Source organism: Hemicordylus capensis, chromosome 6 (assembly GCF_027244095.1).
Source record: "Hemicordylus capensis ecotype Gifberg chromosome 6, rHemCap1.1.pri, whole genome shotgun sequence".
Lineage (NCBI taxonomy): Eukaryota > Metazoa > Chordata > Lepidosauria > Squamata > Cordylidae > Hemicordylus > Hemicordylus capensis.
In genome coordinates, this window is record NC_069662.1 from 98,811,750 (window position 1) to 98,825,804 (window position 14,055).

General features: G+C 41.4%; 1 protein-coding gene across 1 annotated transcript in view; it reads left to right on the plus strand.

The window, feature by feature from the left end:
- The window catches only part of TGM4 (transglutaminase 4), an 89,999-nt gene that overhangs the window by 49,982 nt on the left and 25,962 nt on the right, over positions 1–14,055 (plus strand). The window contains exons 3-7 of the mRNA XM_053264695.1: positions 4,473–4,652; positions 5,590–5,696; positions 8,261–8,390; positions 11,594–11,712; positions 13,914–14,021. Coding sequence (XP_053120670.1) covers positions 4,473–4,652; positions 5,590–5,696; positions 8,261–8,390; positions 11,594–11,712; positions 13,914–14,021 — 644 coding nt within the window. The remainder of the gene's footprint in view (positions 1–4,472; positions 4,653–5,589; positions 5,697–8,260; positions 8,391–11,593; positions 11,713–13,913; positions 14,022–14,055) is intronic.

Below are 14,055 nucleotides of genomic sequence, written 5' to 3' on the forward strand. Positions count from 1 at the left end.
TTATGTTCTTATGTCTGCAGGCCACTCAGGGACAGGCCTTCTCTATTGCTGCCCCTGTGCTTTGGAATGCCCTCCCTGTTGAAATAAGAGGTTCCCCACCACGGGCTACTTTTAAAAAGGAACTGAAGACATATTTGTTCACCCAGGCTTTTAATTAGATTTATAATTTTATTGGTTTTTAATGGTCAGGTTTAAATGGTTTTAATGTTTTAATCATTTTTGGTTTAGTTTAATTTGTATTGTTTTAATTGTACACCACTCAGAGACACAGATTTTGGGTGGTATAAAAATATGTTAGATAAATTTAAAAAAATAAAAATAATGCTCTGAATAGGGCTACAGGTGGCTCTCGTTATCTGCGTAATAACAAAACCGTGGATAACGAGACCTTAAGTTAATGGCATTTGAGAGGTTAGGTTCCTGGAGGGCCGAAAAGCGGGGGGCGGGGGGGGAAGCAATAAAAAACCAGAAATAAGTGAAATAGCGCACAGTGTTATGCTGTCCTGATGTCCAGCAATGCCCCCCCAAACTTTAAATGTACACCCCTTCCAGCTACTGAGGTAGAAGACCTTTCCTCACCTGCCTACTCCACAGTGGTCTGCAGTTAGACCTTTTGCACACCTACTGTACTGCCATTTCTATGGTCCCCACCTCTGCTCGCTTGTGAAATTGACATGGTCAGGTAAAAGCATTGCCAATTTCACCAAAAAGCAGAAGAGGAGGTGATTAAGAGAGTGAAGGACAAGCACTGATGAAATGGATGAGGCTTCCCCCTAACCTTATCAGTTCTTCTCAAGAGCAAAGAAAGGGGATGGTGGAGCAAAATGACATTGATGAAACTGACAAAAGTTTTCTCATTAACTTTTCCTATAAACCGGAAAGGCTGGAATGCTTAATAAAATAACAAAAGCCATTCCCAAAGTGTGTAATTCTATGGAGAAATGGTGTGTGAAGGATGAATCATGTTAAATTCAGAGAAAATGCATCTATTCACAGAGGACAAAAAATGCAGCAAAGGTAAAATGGAATCGTCAATCCACTTTCCTTCTCAGCCATCAAGCAATGTAAAGAAACCTGATACAAGCACATTTTAAACTACATTTTCTGTCTTTCACACATGCACGCCAACAACAGAGGTATGCTCAAAAGTATTTTAAGTGGCAGATGTATCTAAGGATCTGAATGTTTGTTTACCAAAAGCACAATTTACATAGGGCCCATTGTCTGGTGCTGACATAGCTTTTGAGAAGCAGGGCATGAAAGAACATTTTCTCTTACATATTTTGCTCTTATCATATTACTAATAGCCCACATTTCCCGTTCTTGTTCTTTGTTTAACGCAAAACCAATACTGTAGTAATTTCCCCTTAATTTCCTTTACAAAGAACCTGTGAGCAAACAAAAATTGCCACTAAATTGGCACTAAATTAAATTCCTGTGGTGTTTTGGTCATATCCTCTCTCCTTTCAGAAACTGTGATATTTGAAGTGTTGCATCAGATCTAAGCTGCAAGCTTCCTTCTTTTCTCAAGGTATAATAAAGGGCACCATAGTCACAGGGACCTTTTCTCCACATTGAGACCTGGAAGAAGCTCTCCCTCTCAGCTAGGGTTGCCAGATTCAAGCTTCCCACATCTGGGTGGCAAATTACGTGGCAACTGATTTGCATTTTATTTATTTATTTGACAGATTTATATACTTTCCCCTCCTTCTCTGACTTCTCATTTGATTGGATCCAGACTAAAATCCAGGCAGCACTTTTGAAAATCCGTGTAAATCCAGGTGGAATTTAGCAGATGGGTGGAGGAGCCAAAATCTGGGGGCTGCCCTAAATTATTGATAGATTGATTGATTGAATTTATATACCGCCTAGTATAAAAATCTCTAGGCGGTATACAGAATTTTTAAAATGCAATATAACGTATTTAAAATTCATAAAAAGATAAAAATTATAGATAAAAACATGTTAAAACGCATTAAAATTTAAAATCGAATCTCAGTTGAAAGCCTGGGAAAACAGGTACATCTTCAGGGTCCTCCTAAAAGCAAACAGAGAAGGAGATGCTCTTATTTCAACAGGGAGCACATTAAATTCCGGGGGACATGGCAACCCTACTCTCAGCAGAGGCCATAACAATTTATTCTGGAGCCTTTTCATGGCACATGAGCCAATGCTCTGAATAAAAACCTGGAACTTTCCTTTTAAAACCCATGATGAGCCCCAAAAGGAGAAACACACTGTTTCATAATTGCTCCTCTTGTAAACACGAAACAATCTTATGCTGGTTTAACTAAAACTTTATTCCAAAGCAACTCATTTTTTTCCTCCTTCTCCTCCCTTTTATTTCTGACTCCACATACCACCCCCCCCAACAACCCTCTACAGGATCCCCACTGGGCCAAACCTCCAAACAACAAAATACAAAAGATTACTAGATAGAATGAAACACAGATCCATGTAAACAAAATGCAATGAACTAGTGTCCTTCTTTGCTGCTGGCTATTTGGCTGGACTTGGGAGTAGGGATGTGCACGAACCTGTTCGGAGGCCTTTTTATGGGCCTCTGAACAGATCCGAACACGGGCCGGTTCGAACATTCGGTGTGTGGGGGGGTAGGACTTTAAGGGTGGGGGAGGGTGCACTTACCCCTCCCCCTGCTTTTCCCCTCCAGCCCTGGAGTTTTGTAAAATCCCTCGGCGCGGCAACATGCTTCCCTGCCGTCCCTTCTTCTTGGGCCAGAAATGGCTGGAAGTACTGGGCACTCATGTGCATGCTGCAATCCCACGTGAGCCCGTCTGACTGCACAAGTGTGCGTCCAACATGCATGCATGCCCAGCGTGCACATGAATGCCCAGTACTTCTGGCCACTTCCGGCTGAAGAAGAGGAAGGGGTGGCAGGGAGGTATACTGCCGCCCCAAGGGATTTTACAAAACTCTAGCACTGGTGGGGGGGGGAGTGGGGGGAGGGGTAAGTGCACCCTCCCCCACCCTTAAAGTCCTACCCCTCACCCCTTCGAGCTACCCCCACCCGGTTCCATGCACATCCCTACTTGAGAGTCCAATTTGCTTATATGCTGCTTTGGACATACATGATTTTCTTGGGAAGAACGTTCTAGTGTGACAGAAAATCTGTTCTGTAATATCAACCCACTACTCGTAAGGCTTGGGGTTAGGATGAAGCTCCGGATTCCTGGTCCAAGTTAATTAAATTTGACAAGTGAGTTAGGCCACTTTCTCAGAACAAAGCCTACCTCATTAGGTAAAATACATTGTGCATTAGCAAATAGCCACAACGGTTGAGCCTTTCTAGCTTGTTTCATGCGGTATATAATTGTGTAAGCTGTACACAATTACAACACAAACAGAAGAATGCTTTCATGCCCCACCCTCACACACATGCACTTTGCATAGATATGTATCGTATAAGTATGCTTTACTTCAGTGATGAATGCTGTACCTGATTAATTGGGTCCGAGATATCTTAGAGAGCACCTTCTTTTACATGATCCCCACTGCACGTTAAGGTCATCTGGGGAGGTCCGTCTCCAGTTACCACCAGTTCGTTTGGTGGCGACTCAGAGACGGGCCTTCTCTGTAGCTGCTCCTGGGCTGTGGAATGCACTCCCAGCAGAAATTCGTAATCTTAATTCTTTATTGTCTTTCAAGAGAACCCTTAAAACTCATCTGTTTGGCCTGGCCTTTCAGGGTTTTTAATTAGTTTTAATTGTTTTAATGTTAACCTGGCTTTCAGGGTTTTAATTGTTTTGAAAGTTTAATTGTTTTTTTAAGATGTTTTTAAATTGGTGTTTATATTTGTATTTCTGTTTTAATTGTTTTTTAATTATTTTTGTCTTTTAATTGTAAATTGCCCTGAGCCTGCTTGGAAGGGCGGTATAAAAAATAGATAGATAGATAGATAATTGTCCTCACTTTGATCAGGAACTCCATCATTCCCAGGCCTGGCAATAATCTCTCCCTAGATACACCATTTGTTTCTGCAAATACTTCACTCATGGACAGTGGGGAGGGGTTGTTAAGGAACATGTGGTGCTTGCTGATGTGCTTCACCAGGCCAAGTATTTCATTTGTTCAGTAGCAAGGCTGGCCCTACATTTTGTTGGCATATACTAACTATATACTTCAAACATCTGGAGAAACTACTGTATGTATATTACCCAAACACTGAAAGAGATTCCAGTTGATTGAAACAAAGGGAAGGAAGAAGCATCAATACGTGACTAGAACCTGGTTATACAATAGAAGAAGTTTGAAGCTCTAGTTAGGAAGGATATGGAAATCTTGATTCGTAGCAATTGGTAAAAATAAATCTTTCCCATAAGGAACTGGAGTTATGCAATACTCCCCTTTAACTTTTGCAAACCATAAAGCTGAAAGAGAATCCTTCCTTCCTTATATGGAGCAGGTTGAAAATCAATCAATCAACCTGCCTTCTTCTTTGCCCTCTTTTTCAGGGGTTCCTCTGCAGGCTGTTGGGGTTGATTTCCTTAAAACACAAAATGCTGTTCTTCATCACACCAACGACTTCAACAACTCAAACCTGATTGTGAGACGTGGGAAGCCATTTCAGTTGAAGCTAACTTTTAGCAGGGAGGTGAAGGACAATGACAAAATCACACTACAGCTCTGTATTGGTAAGCAAGCTAATTGTCTGGTTCATCACAATATGTCTCAAAATACAGATGGTGGTAATACAGATTTCCAAGATGCCATCATCCTCAGTCAGAAAATGTGATGGCATACCGCACAGACGATGCACAGTCAAGCAAATTGACAAAATGTATTTAATTTTCTGATCATTTTATAATTACAAACTGAAGGCAGGTGTGTTTGAATGTGGATATTATTGAGAGGACAAAGGTATTACATAAGAACATGAGAGGAACCCTGTTGGGTCACACCAAGGCCTAGGCAGAGCTGTCCGGAGCCATTGCTCCCCTTCAACTGGCATTCAAAGACATCCTGACCTTTTGGCATGTTAGAGGCATGTTAAGAAAGGAAATAAGAATGGGCCACTAAGGAGCAGAGACACTGGAGGTGGGGACACACATTTATTATACTTATATCCCATCTTCCTTGATGTAGTGCATAGAGTTTCTCCAGGTAGTCTCCCATCCAGGCATTGATCAGACTGAGACGGGTCTGACTTAGGTTTTATAATGCAATTGTGCCCTCAGACTATCTTGCTCCTTTACTGCAGAGAGAGCAACATACAAAGCTCTCCTCTGAGGATGCCATTCTCATCCTTGATCTTTTCCCCACAACCATAAGAGTTAGCAATTTGATTTTGTTTTAAGAAAGGTTCCCACAGTTTGACTAGATTGGTTATATTGGGGCTAGCACAGTTTTTTATAACTTCAATATCCTCCTCTGTGCAGTAGAGAGGCTAAACAAACCCATTTAGGCATCTAGTACATTTAGGTGCTGTGTCTCCCTAATGGAAGCAAGTGCCATTAGCCTATACTGTATAGTGGAATATCCGTCCAAGACGAGGATTGAAAATGAAGCCTGTTGCCCTGCCATTCTCTGTTCTGTTTTAACAGTAGTCTTTATGGATCTGTATTGTTTCAGGTGAAAAACCAATGAAATCCAATGGGACACTTTTATCCTTGGATGCAAGGTCAGGAAAGGTTGCTCATTGCTGGAGTGCCACCATCTGTCAAAAAAATGGGAAAGAGGTACATCAGTCTGGAATACCCTAACCCTACATTGTAAAGTCCAACTAAAACATTCCTTGATTTATACTGTGTGGCTGTCGCAGGATAGTTGCTTTAAATCACTGCATGTGATAGTTGTCACCTCATGGTGAACCATTCATAGTATTCCTTTATCGTATCTTCAGGATCTCGAGAGAGGAGGCAGTAATGAGTCACTGAGGACCAAGATAACACTGGAAGTTTAAGATGGTGCTGCTTCCACTTCCTCCTCTTGCCCAGCAAGATTATAGATAAGACAAAAGATGAATCAGTGTCCTCAAAAACAATGAGGATCCTTTTTCAAAAGGTGGTCACCAAATATATTTAATAGAAAGTTATCAGATCCTGATGCATTGTCAGCTAAGAAGCAACAGAGAATATTAAGAACAGATGGAGAGAAAAGTTATCTCTTCAGCAATTTAGTGTGGAAATCGTCTGATCAAGATTTGTAAAAGATTTGTCTGATCAAGATTTGTATCCAGCCATTGTGACTGTAGGGATTTCATTTCCATTCAATGGACTACATTTCCAGCACTTCCCTCAATCACTATCCATGATTAATCTTTGATTCACACAAGAAGTTGCATTGCACTATTGTTACTGGGCAACTTGGCACTGGCTCTGGACAATCAGGCATGAATCTAATGTTGTTCCCTCCCTCTGTTCTTAGTAGCTCTTGACATAGATTGTTTTGTCTTGAACTGCTTTGGGATTTTTTAAAAAATCTGTTAAAAATATTTGATGCCCACTTTTCTAAAAGGTTTCCAAGATAATTATTATAACGTGTCCATCTTGTCTTGATTTTGCTTCATTTATTACAGCAGAGAAAGTTCCTTTCATGGAGCAGAATGTACCAAATAACTGTTATCCAAAAGCACAGAAATCAAGCCAAATTAAACCTGGAGCAGCAGATCTTGCCAAATTTATGTGTAAAAGGCATTCTTTTGAAAACTGTCCCAGACGAACACAATGTGTGGATAATGTGATCTTTACCAGACTTCTGTCAACTTTTCTTTGGAACATTCAAGTCGTCTCCAACAAGGAGAAAAGCATGATCAGAAAGGATGAAATGAAAGCTTAGCAGCAGGGACGCTGAGGGAGATGTTCACACACAACAGCAGATTGTGTTCCTGCTGCTCTGTATGAGGATCCTTGCCTCCCTCTGGGCATTAATAATCTGTTGGTGCATATGTATCCCCAGGAGGCTTTCCAGACGGCAGGCTTTACTGTGAGGCTTTACAGTGGGTTTGGGGCATAACAGATACTCCGACACAAAAAGTGGATTCTTTTTATCCTTGACATAAGTCAGGCTAGTTTTCAGTACAGAGAGAAAACCCGGAATTCTGTATGAAGTGCTCTCTGAATATCATATGGACTTTGGGGTAAATCTGGCCGATATGTGAATGCACACCCACCATCCCAAAATAAAGTTGCAGTAAAGTCACCATCTGAAAAAGCTCCAGGTGACTTCTTCTGGTAGCAAGCATGAATTGTCCCCTTTGCTAAGCAGGATCCACCCTGGTTTCATATGAATGGGAGACTACATGTGTGAGCATGGTAAGATATTCCCCTTAGAGGATGGAGCCACTCTGGGAAGAACAGAAGGTTCCAAGTTCCCTCCCTGGCAGCATCTCCAAGATAGGGCTAAGAGAGATTCCTGCCTGCAGCCTTGGAGAAGCCACTGCCAGTCTGTATAGACAATACTGAGCTAGATGGACTTGGTATATGGCAGCTTCCTATGTTCCTTTCCTCCCCCATGCACCATTTTAGCATCTCTGGTAGGGAAGTACTAGGAACAGGAAACTATTTTTACTCCTTGAACTCAAATGGGTCAAATGTGTTTTATGTGAGGTTTTCTGGAAGTTTATGCATTTTATTTATTTTTTAAAAACTTTAAACTTGAGTTTTTCTCAGACTGTTCTGAAGTAGCAAACATATTTTTAAATAAGAGCAAAATCCATTTCACCCTGCCACAGTTCACAAGAGCAAAAGGGATGCATACAATAGCACTTTATAGTAGCAGCAGACCACTGACTTAAACAGCTCCAAAAGCTATTCGGGAAAACCAATTCTTCACTTGGCATGTAAAGAGTATAGGGGGGGCCACCTAACCTCCATAGGGAGGACATTCTACAAAATGGGCACCTGCCCTAAAAACACCCTGCTTCTAATCGATGCCCACTGTGCTTCTGACAGCAAACACACTAAGAGCAGGCCCCAATGATGAATGTAGCATATGGAGAGAGACATACAGACATAAAGACAGTCCTTTAAGTAACCTGGTCCCAGCCATTTAAGATTTTCAAAGTAAAAACTGGCATCTTACACTGGGTCTGAAAACAATTGTAACCAAATCAACAAATTAACTCTAGGAGACTTTCTCCTAACAAACAGACACTCCTCATGGCACCGTCATTATTGATTATTGTTAGCAATTAAGGTAGTGAAAGAGTAGCCAGTGCACTGGATTTCTGTGTGTCCACATTTACAGAGCTATGGAATGCCTATAATCTTATCGTATGTTGATGATGTTATGTTTTCCCTAGTGTCTGATTGCTGTAACCAGTCCAGCAGATGCAATTATTGGAACATACCTCCTAAGTGTGAAAACTGGGCCTAACGTTTATAAGCCTGAAAAGAACGTTATCTGTGTTTTGTTCAACCCTTGGTGTGAAGGTAATCACGACCTTTCCATTACTGCTAAATAAGTTTGCGAAAAGGGATGTCTTATTTAGCTACTTTCTCCTAAAAACAGTGAGACTTGGTTCAAATCAAATCATCTTTATTATGGTCTTAGACCAGCATAAGTATAAAGCATTAAAAGGGTATGAAAGGCACAGAGGTTTGTAAGGTATAAAAGGGATACAGACATAAGAGGAAGTAGTAGGCATCCAAAGACCTGAGCTTCCAGGAACCCAGTGGCTTGGAATTCCAGAATTTTGGTAAAGACTATCAAACTGTAAAAAAAACAATGTAGCTGTGGAAGCTACAAACCATTGAAGACTATTAGGCTATTAAAATCTGTGTGGCTATCTAAAAACTATAAAAGCTATAGTGCTATAAAAGCAGTAAAAACTGAAAAAGCATTCAAGTTAAAAAACTATATACTGTGAGGCTGTAAAACCTTCCATATAGCGTGATTTTTGGAAGCTATAGTAGGGGTAAGACTTGGATGTATAAAAGTCCCACAAGAAGTATAACAATATCTAAAAAGAATGTTGGCCTTTGTTGTTGCTACTCACAATTTAATCTTTGTATCACATGAGCAGTCTCTTCATAAGCAAGGGCGGAGCATATCAGAATATTTCACATTGAAGCCCTGGTTCAATTTAAACCCTGCCAACAAGATCTGAGCTCTTTTCATTGAGCAGTTTGGGTCTCCATTCTTTTGACTGGGAGATGTCCAAGTCACTGTAAGGTTCAACTCCGAAAAATAGCTGTGTACTAGCATAATCAATGGCCCAGGGGCCTGTGCTCGCCCAAGACCCCGGAGGTCCTGCTGGGTGTTTTGGGTGTGTGAGTGCACAGCACACACACCCCAATGATGCCCCTGTGTGTGATGTCACACACCAGGAGGCATAGCCAGAGCCCCAGAAGGAACCCACGAGCCCTCCAGAACTTGTTTCCCAACCGTGTTCATTGCTGGCTGCATGTTTTGTTCATTTTCTCCTTTGCTTCCAGTGAGGGAACTTGGGGCAGGTCAGGAGCTGACTGGCTTGTGTTCTTTGAACCCATCTGGCCTATTATAGTTTATTTTATTTTATTTATATACCACCCTTCCACAAATGGCTCGGGGCGGTTTAATTTTGCCCCCTGCAGCTGTGCATTCCAAGATCAGCTACTTCCATTGAAGATGCAGCAGTAACCTGCTGAAGGAACTCTATGCAAACAGTTCCCAAGTATAAATAACTTCTCATATGGACTGCTCTCAGGATTCATGGATAATAACTGCTCTGTTCCAGCAGGATATGTGTAATATTGCAGCATTTATGAGTAGAGGCCGTAGCAGAGGTCAACACAAGGCAACCATGATTTGCCTAGTTGCTACTGGGGATCCTTGCTGTTTTATTGGCAGCTATTTGCTAGACCAGGAATTCTCAGCGTTGGGACCCCCAGATGTTATTGGACCTCAGCTGCCCTGCTAACTGGGCAAGAGGCATCTTTTAATGTTGTGATTCTCTTTATTTAGCAGTGGGGGAGCAGTGGGGGGTGGCCCTGTCCACCCCCAGCACAGTACCTCCAGTGACTGTCGCTGGTGTCTATCTTATGTTTCCTTTTAGATTGTGAGTCCTTCAGAGACAGGGATCCATCTTATTTATTTATTATTTCTCTGTGTAAACCGCCCTGAGCCATTTTTGGAAGGGCAGTATAGAAATCAAATAAACAAACAAATAAAATAAAATAAACCCCAGCCCTGGTGGCCTTTGGTTGGGGATTATGGAGCTGAAGTCCAATAACATCTGGGGGCCCAACACTGAGAATCTCTGTGCTAGACAACCAAGCAGAGCTCTGAAGAAGTATAGAGCAGTCATGTTTTCAACAGGCAGAGCAGCAGGATTACGTCTGAAAGTTTTTGGAACACAACAGCCAGCCAATGCCTTTTTTCTCATCATCTGGTCAGTGACCGAAATAAAGTATGATGATGTTTTTTCTTTTTCTGGTATGCATATTCATTCATTCTCATTCCTGCTCACAAACAAAACAGCATTCAGCTTCCAAAGGACTCAGTTCACACCCAGGTATAGTAACCTGCTTTGTCCCACTCTAAAATATATCAAAGTGTTTTACAAAGCCACTGGTCTTCCAAGAGCCAAACTACATGTTCAGAAATCTCACATCATACAGCCTTTCCTTGACTGTATCACTGCAGGTGGGAGGAATGACTGTCAAATGTTGGAAGTTTCCCCTGTCAAAAGCTCACTGTATGTGAAAAGCTTTCATGTAGTAAAGAAGGGGTTTTGGCCTATATCCTAGAAGTGCCTTCTGGGCCTCTTTTTGGCTGACTAGTCATAATGGACAGTTTTGACCTAAAGCAATGATGTGGTTTCTCTTGCAGCTGCACTTGTGATAAATAACATTCCCCTGAAGGGCTGTCTAGCCCAAATGCACAGGGGTAGACAGATCTTGAACATTTGATTGGCTCAGTGCTCTTTTTCTGTGCTCTTCTTGACAGTCTTCCTTGCAGCTTTGTTTGCTGTGTTTGCTTCCTTGCCTGTGTGTGTGTGTGTGTGTGTATCTCTCTCTCTTCTGGTAGCTGTTCCACATACACAAAGGAACAGGCTAGGCAGTATCCGTCTAAGTTATGAATGTAGTATATTTCACAGAGGGAGCGTCAGTATATGAAAGAAGAGATTTGTGAAGGGACAGGCTTGATTATCTGTAGAATACTAGTCAAGAAAATTCAGGGTGGATTTGATTTAAATCAAACTGATTTAAATCACGATTTAAATCACTAGCAGGGTGGATAAAAATCAAAAAAATCCAATTTAAATTTAAAAAAATCGGATTTTTTTGATTTAAATTGGATTTTTTTGATTTTTATCCACCCTGCTAGTGATTTAAATTGTGATTTAAATCAGTTTGATTTAAATCAAATCCACCCTGCAAGAAATATATATGATCTACCATTCTGTAACTGGAAACATTTTCTGAGAACCTGTCTCTAGAATGGAGACACCAGGATACAAGATAATAGTTTACCAGAGTCCCTTTGGATTTCTGTTCATCAGTCTTATCTGTGTTTCCATCAGAGACTCTTAATGTCTAAGAGGCACAAGTATGTCATTCATTCACCCAATCATGAGTGTCTCCCATCCAGTTAGACTGTCTGCAACTTTATTGAAAAAACAAATAACACACCTATGGGCTTTTTTCCTTAGAGGATACTGTTTTCATGCCTGATAAAAATGAAAGAGCTGAGTACGTACTCAGTGATACTGGCTATCTCTATGTTGGATCAGCAAAAAATATACGTGAAAGACCTTGGAATTTTGGACAGGTAAAAGAGCACATTTCTCTTTTTCTGTTTATTCTTTTAAACCTAAGCATGCAGTGTTAATCCATTTAGTGAAATAAATGTGAATGTTAAATGGTGGACACAGAATAGATAAGGTGTAATGAAAGCCTGCTGGAGGCTTTTCAGACAGCAGGCTTTATTGCGGATTTGCTATGAGGCTTTACTGTGAGTTCAGGGCATAATGGATACTCCAGTGCAAAAAGAGGCAAGATTGCAATAGGGAGGGGGAACCCCAAATTGTGTGTGAAGTGTTCTCTGAAATATCACACAGACTTCTGGGTAAATCTGGCTGATACAGGTATGTGAACGCCCGCCCACCCTCCCAAAGTAAAGTCGCAGTATAGTCGCTGTCTGAAAAAGCTCCTGGTGAAACAGAGAGTGACCTTTTGAACTGTTGCCACAGCTATTGCTGCTGCTGCTGCTTGCAGAATTGAGAGTCCATGTGGTGCAACAGACAGCAGGTTTGGTTGGCACCCGGGTTCATTTTCCACCTTAGCCATGGACTGACTTGGGGCAGTCACGTAGCTTCTGTTCTTCCTCTATGAAACAGGAATTAGAGTGGTCAACCTCACAAAGGTGCTGTGAGAACAAACAAGGCAGAGGCTACAGTCAAGAGAATTGGTGCTCCTGCAACTCCCTACTACACTCCCCATCTCCTCCACCCATATCAATCTTTATGTAGAATGGAATGTCCGTACAGAGACATTACCTACTTTAAAAGAGTGGGATATTTCATGGGCTTGGTTGCATCAAATCAGACTGAACTCTGACGTGAGCTATTTTAACTCACAGCTTCCTTTACTTTTTGTACCTGATTAGGAGAGCCTTCTGAAGTTCAAATACTGGCATTCTGTTTCCTCAGCAAGGAAACAGAGGAAATCTTTCCTCACAAAATATTGATTGGTTGGTTTTAATAATGTATAACTCTGTTTAGGGTGGCCATGTCGCCTGGAATTTAGGGTAGCCCCTGGATTTTGGCTCCTTCACCTGGCTGCCCAATTCTATCTGGATTTACACAGATTTCAGATGTGCTGCCCAGATTGCCTGGATTTTACTCTGCATCCAATCACATGGGAGAGCAGAAGGAGGGGAAAGTATACAAATCTGTCAAATAAATAAATGAAATGCAAATTAGTTCCCACAAAATTTGCATAATTTGCAAATGAGGCCACCCAGATTTGGGAAGCTTGGATATGGCAACCCTTGCCATGCTCTTCATCCCAGAGGCTCCCAGAGCAGGTTATTAGGACAACAATAAAGCAAATAAAATAGCATCATTGCTAAAACAGAACTACGGGCTAAAAACACTAAAAGATGTTGAGAGACTTAAAAGGCCTGGGGAAGTAAAAAGGTCAGCACCTGGTGCTAAAATGACATCTGAAGTGGCACCAGGCAAGCCTCCTTGGTGGGGGCATTCCAGAGTTGGGATGGCACTACTGAAAAGGCCCTATCCCTGGTCACCATCTAGCTCACATCTGAAAGTGGGTGATGAGAAGCAGTAACATGGGCAGGCTTATGCGGAGAAAGGCAAAACCTATAGTGTGGTATTGCCTTCTGTGATACTCTGACATGTTCCTTTTGTTCCTGAATGGAACAAAAAGTCATGGGTGTTTTGTGGCCAAACAGTAGTCTTTGGTCTCTGACACCCTCTGGTGTCTTTCTTGCGTTCTGTATTCATGCCACATCCATACAAAAGAAGAAGACCCACTTATTCCTACCACTAGGTGGCAGTAGCATATTGTCACAGGGCTGGCAGTTCTCAGTGTGTGTGTCTGTAGCAAGACTGAACTATTGTGCTAAGATACTGCTCTGGTTTGTGCATAAAGACATGGACATGGACACTGAAGGAGGTTGCTGTCTGTATACAATGCTTTCTGTATTTATCAGCATTAGCATAGAGGTGTCTGTGCACTATGATTAAATATTGTTTCCTGTTGAGCAACAACACAGATGCCACTTGCTTCCTTCCTTCCTTCCTTTCTTTTTTTTACATTTGGGGTTAACAATGCATATTTCAGAAGCTCTAAACTTGCAAGTGCTTCAAATTCATTTTGAGCTTGTGAAATGTGCTTTGACTTCCAAAAGTATTTAAATCTGAACAGTAACTCTATAATTAAATGAAAGGGAATTTCCAGTAAGCACACTTAAGAATTACTAACCTTTCCTTTCTAACAAAAAAACAGTTTGAGGACTCTGTTTTGGATTGCTGCCTGTACCTTTTGGACAAAAGCCAGCTCAAGATGAAATGTAGAAAAGATCCTGTGATCATCTCTAGAGCCATGTCTGCTTTGGTATGTCCTTAAATACATGTCTTAACAGATTGGT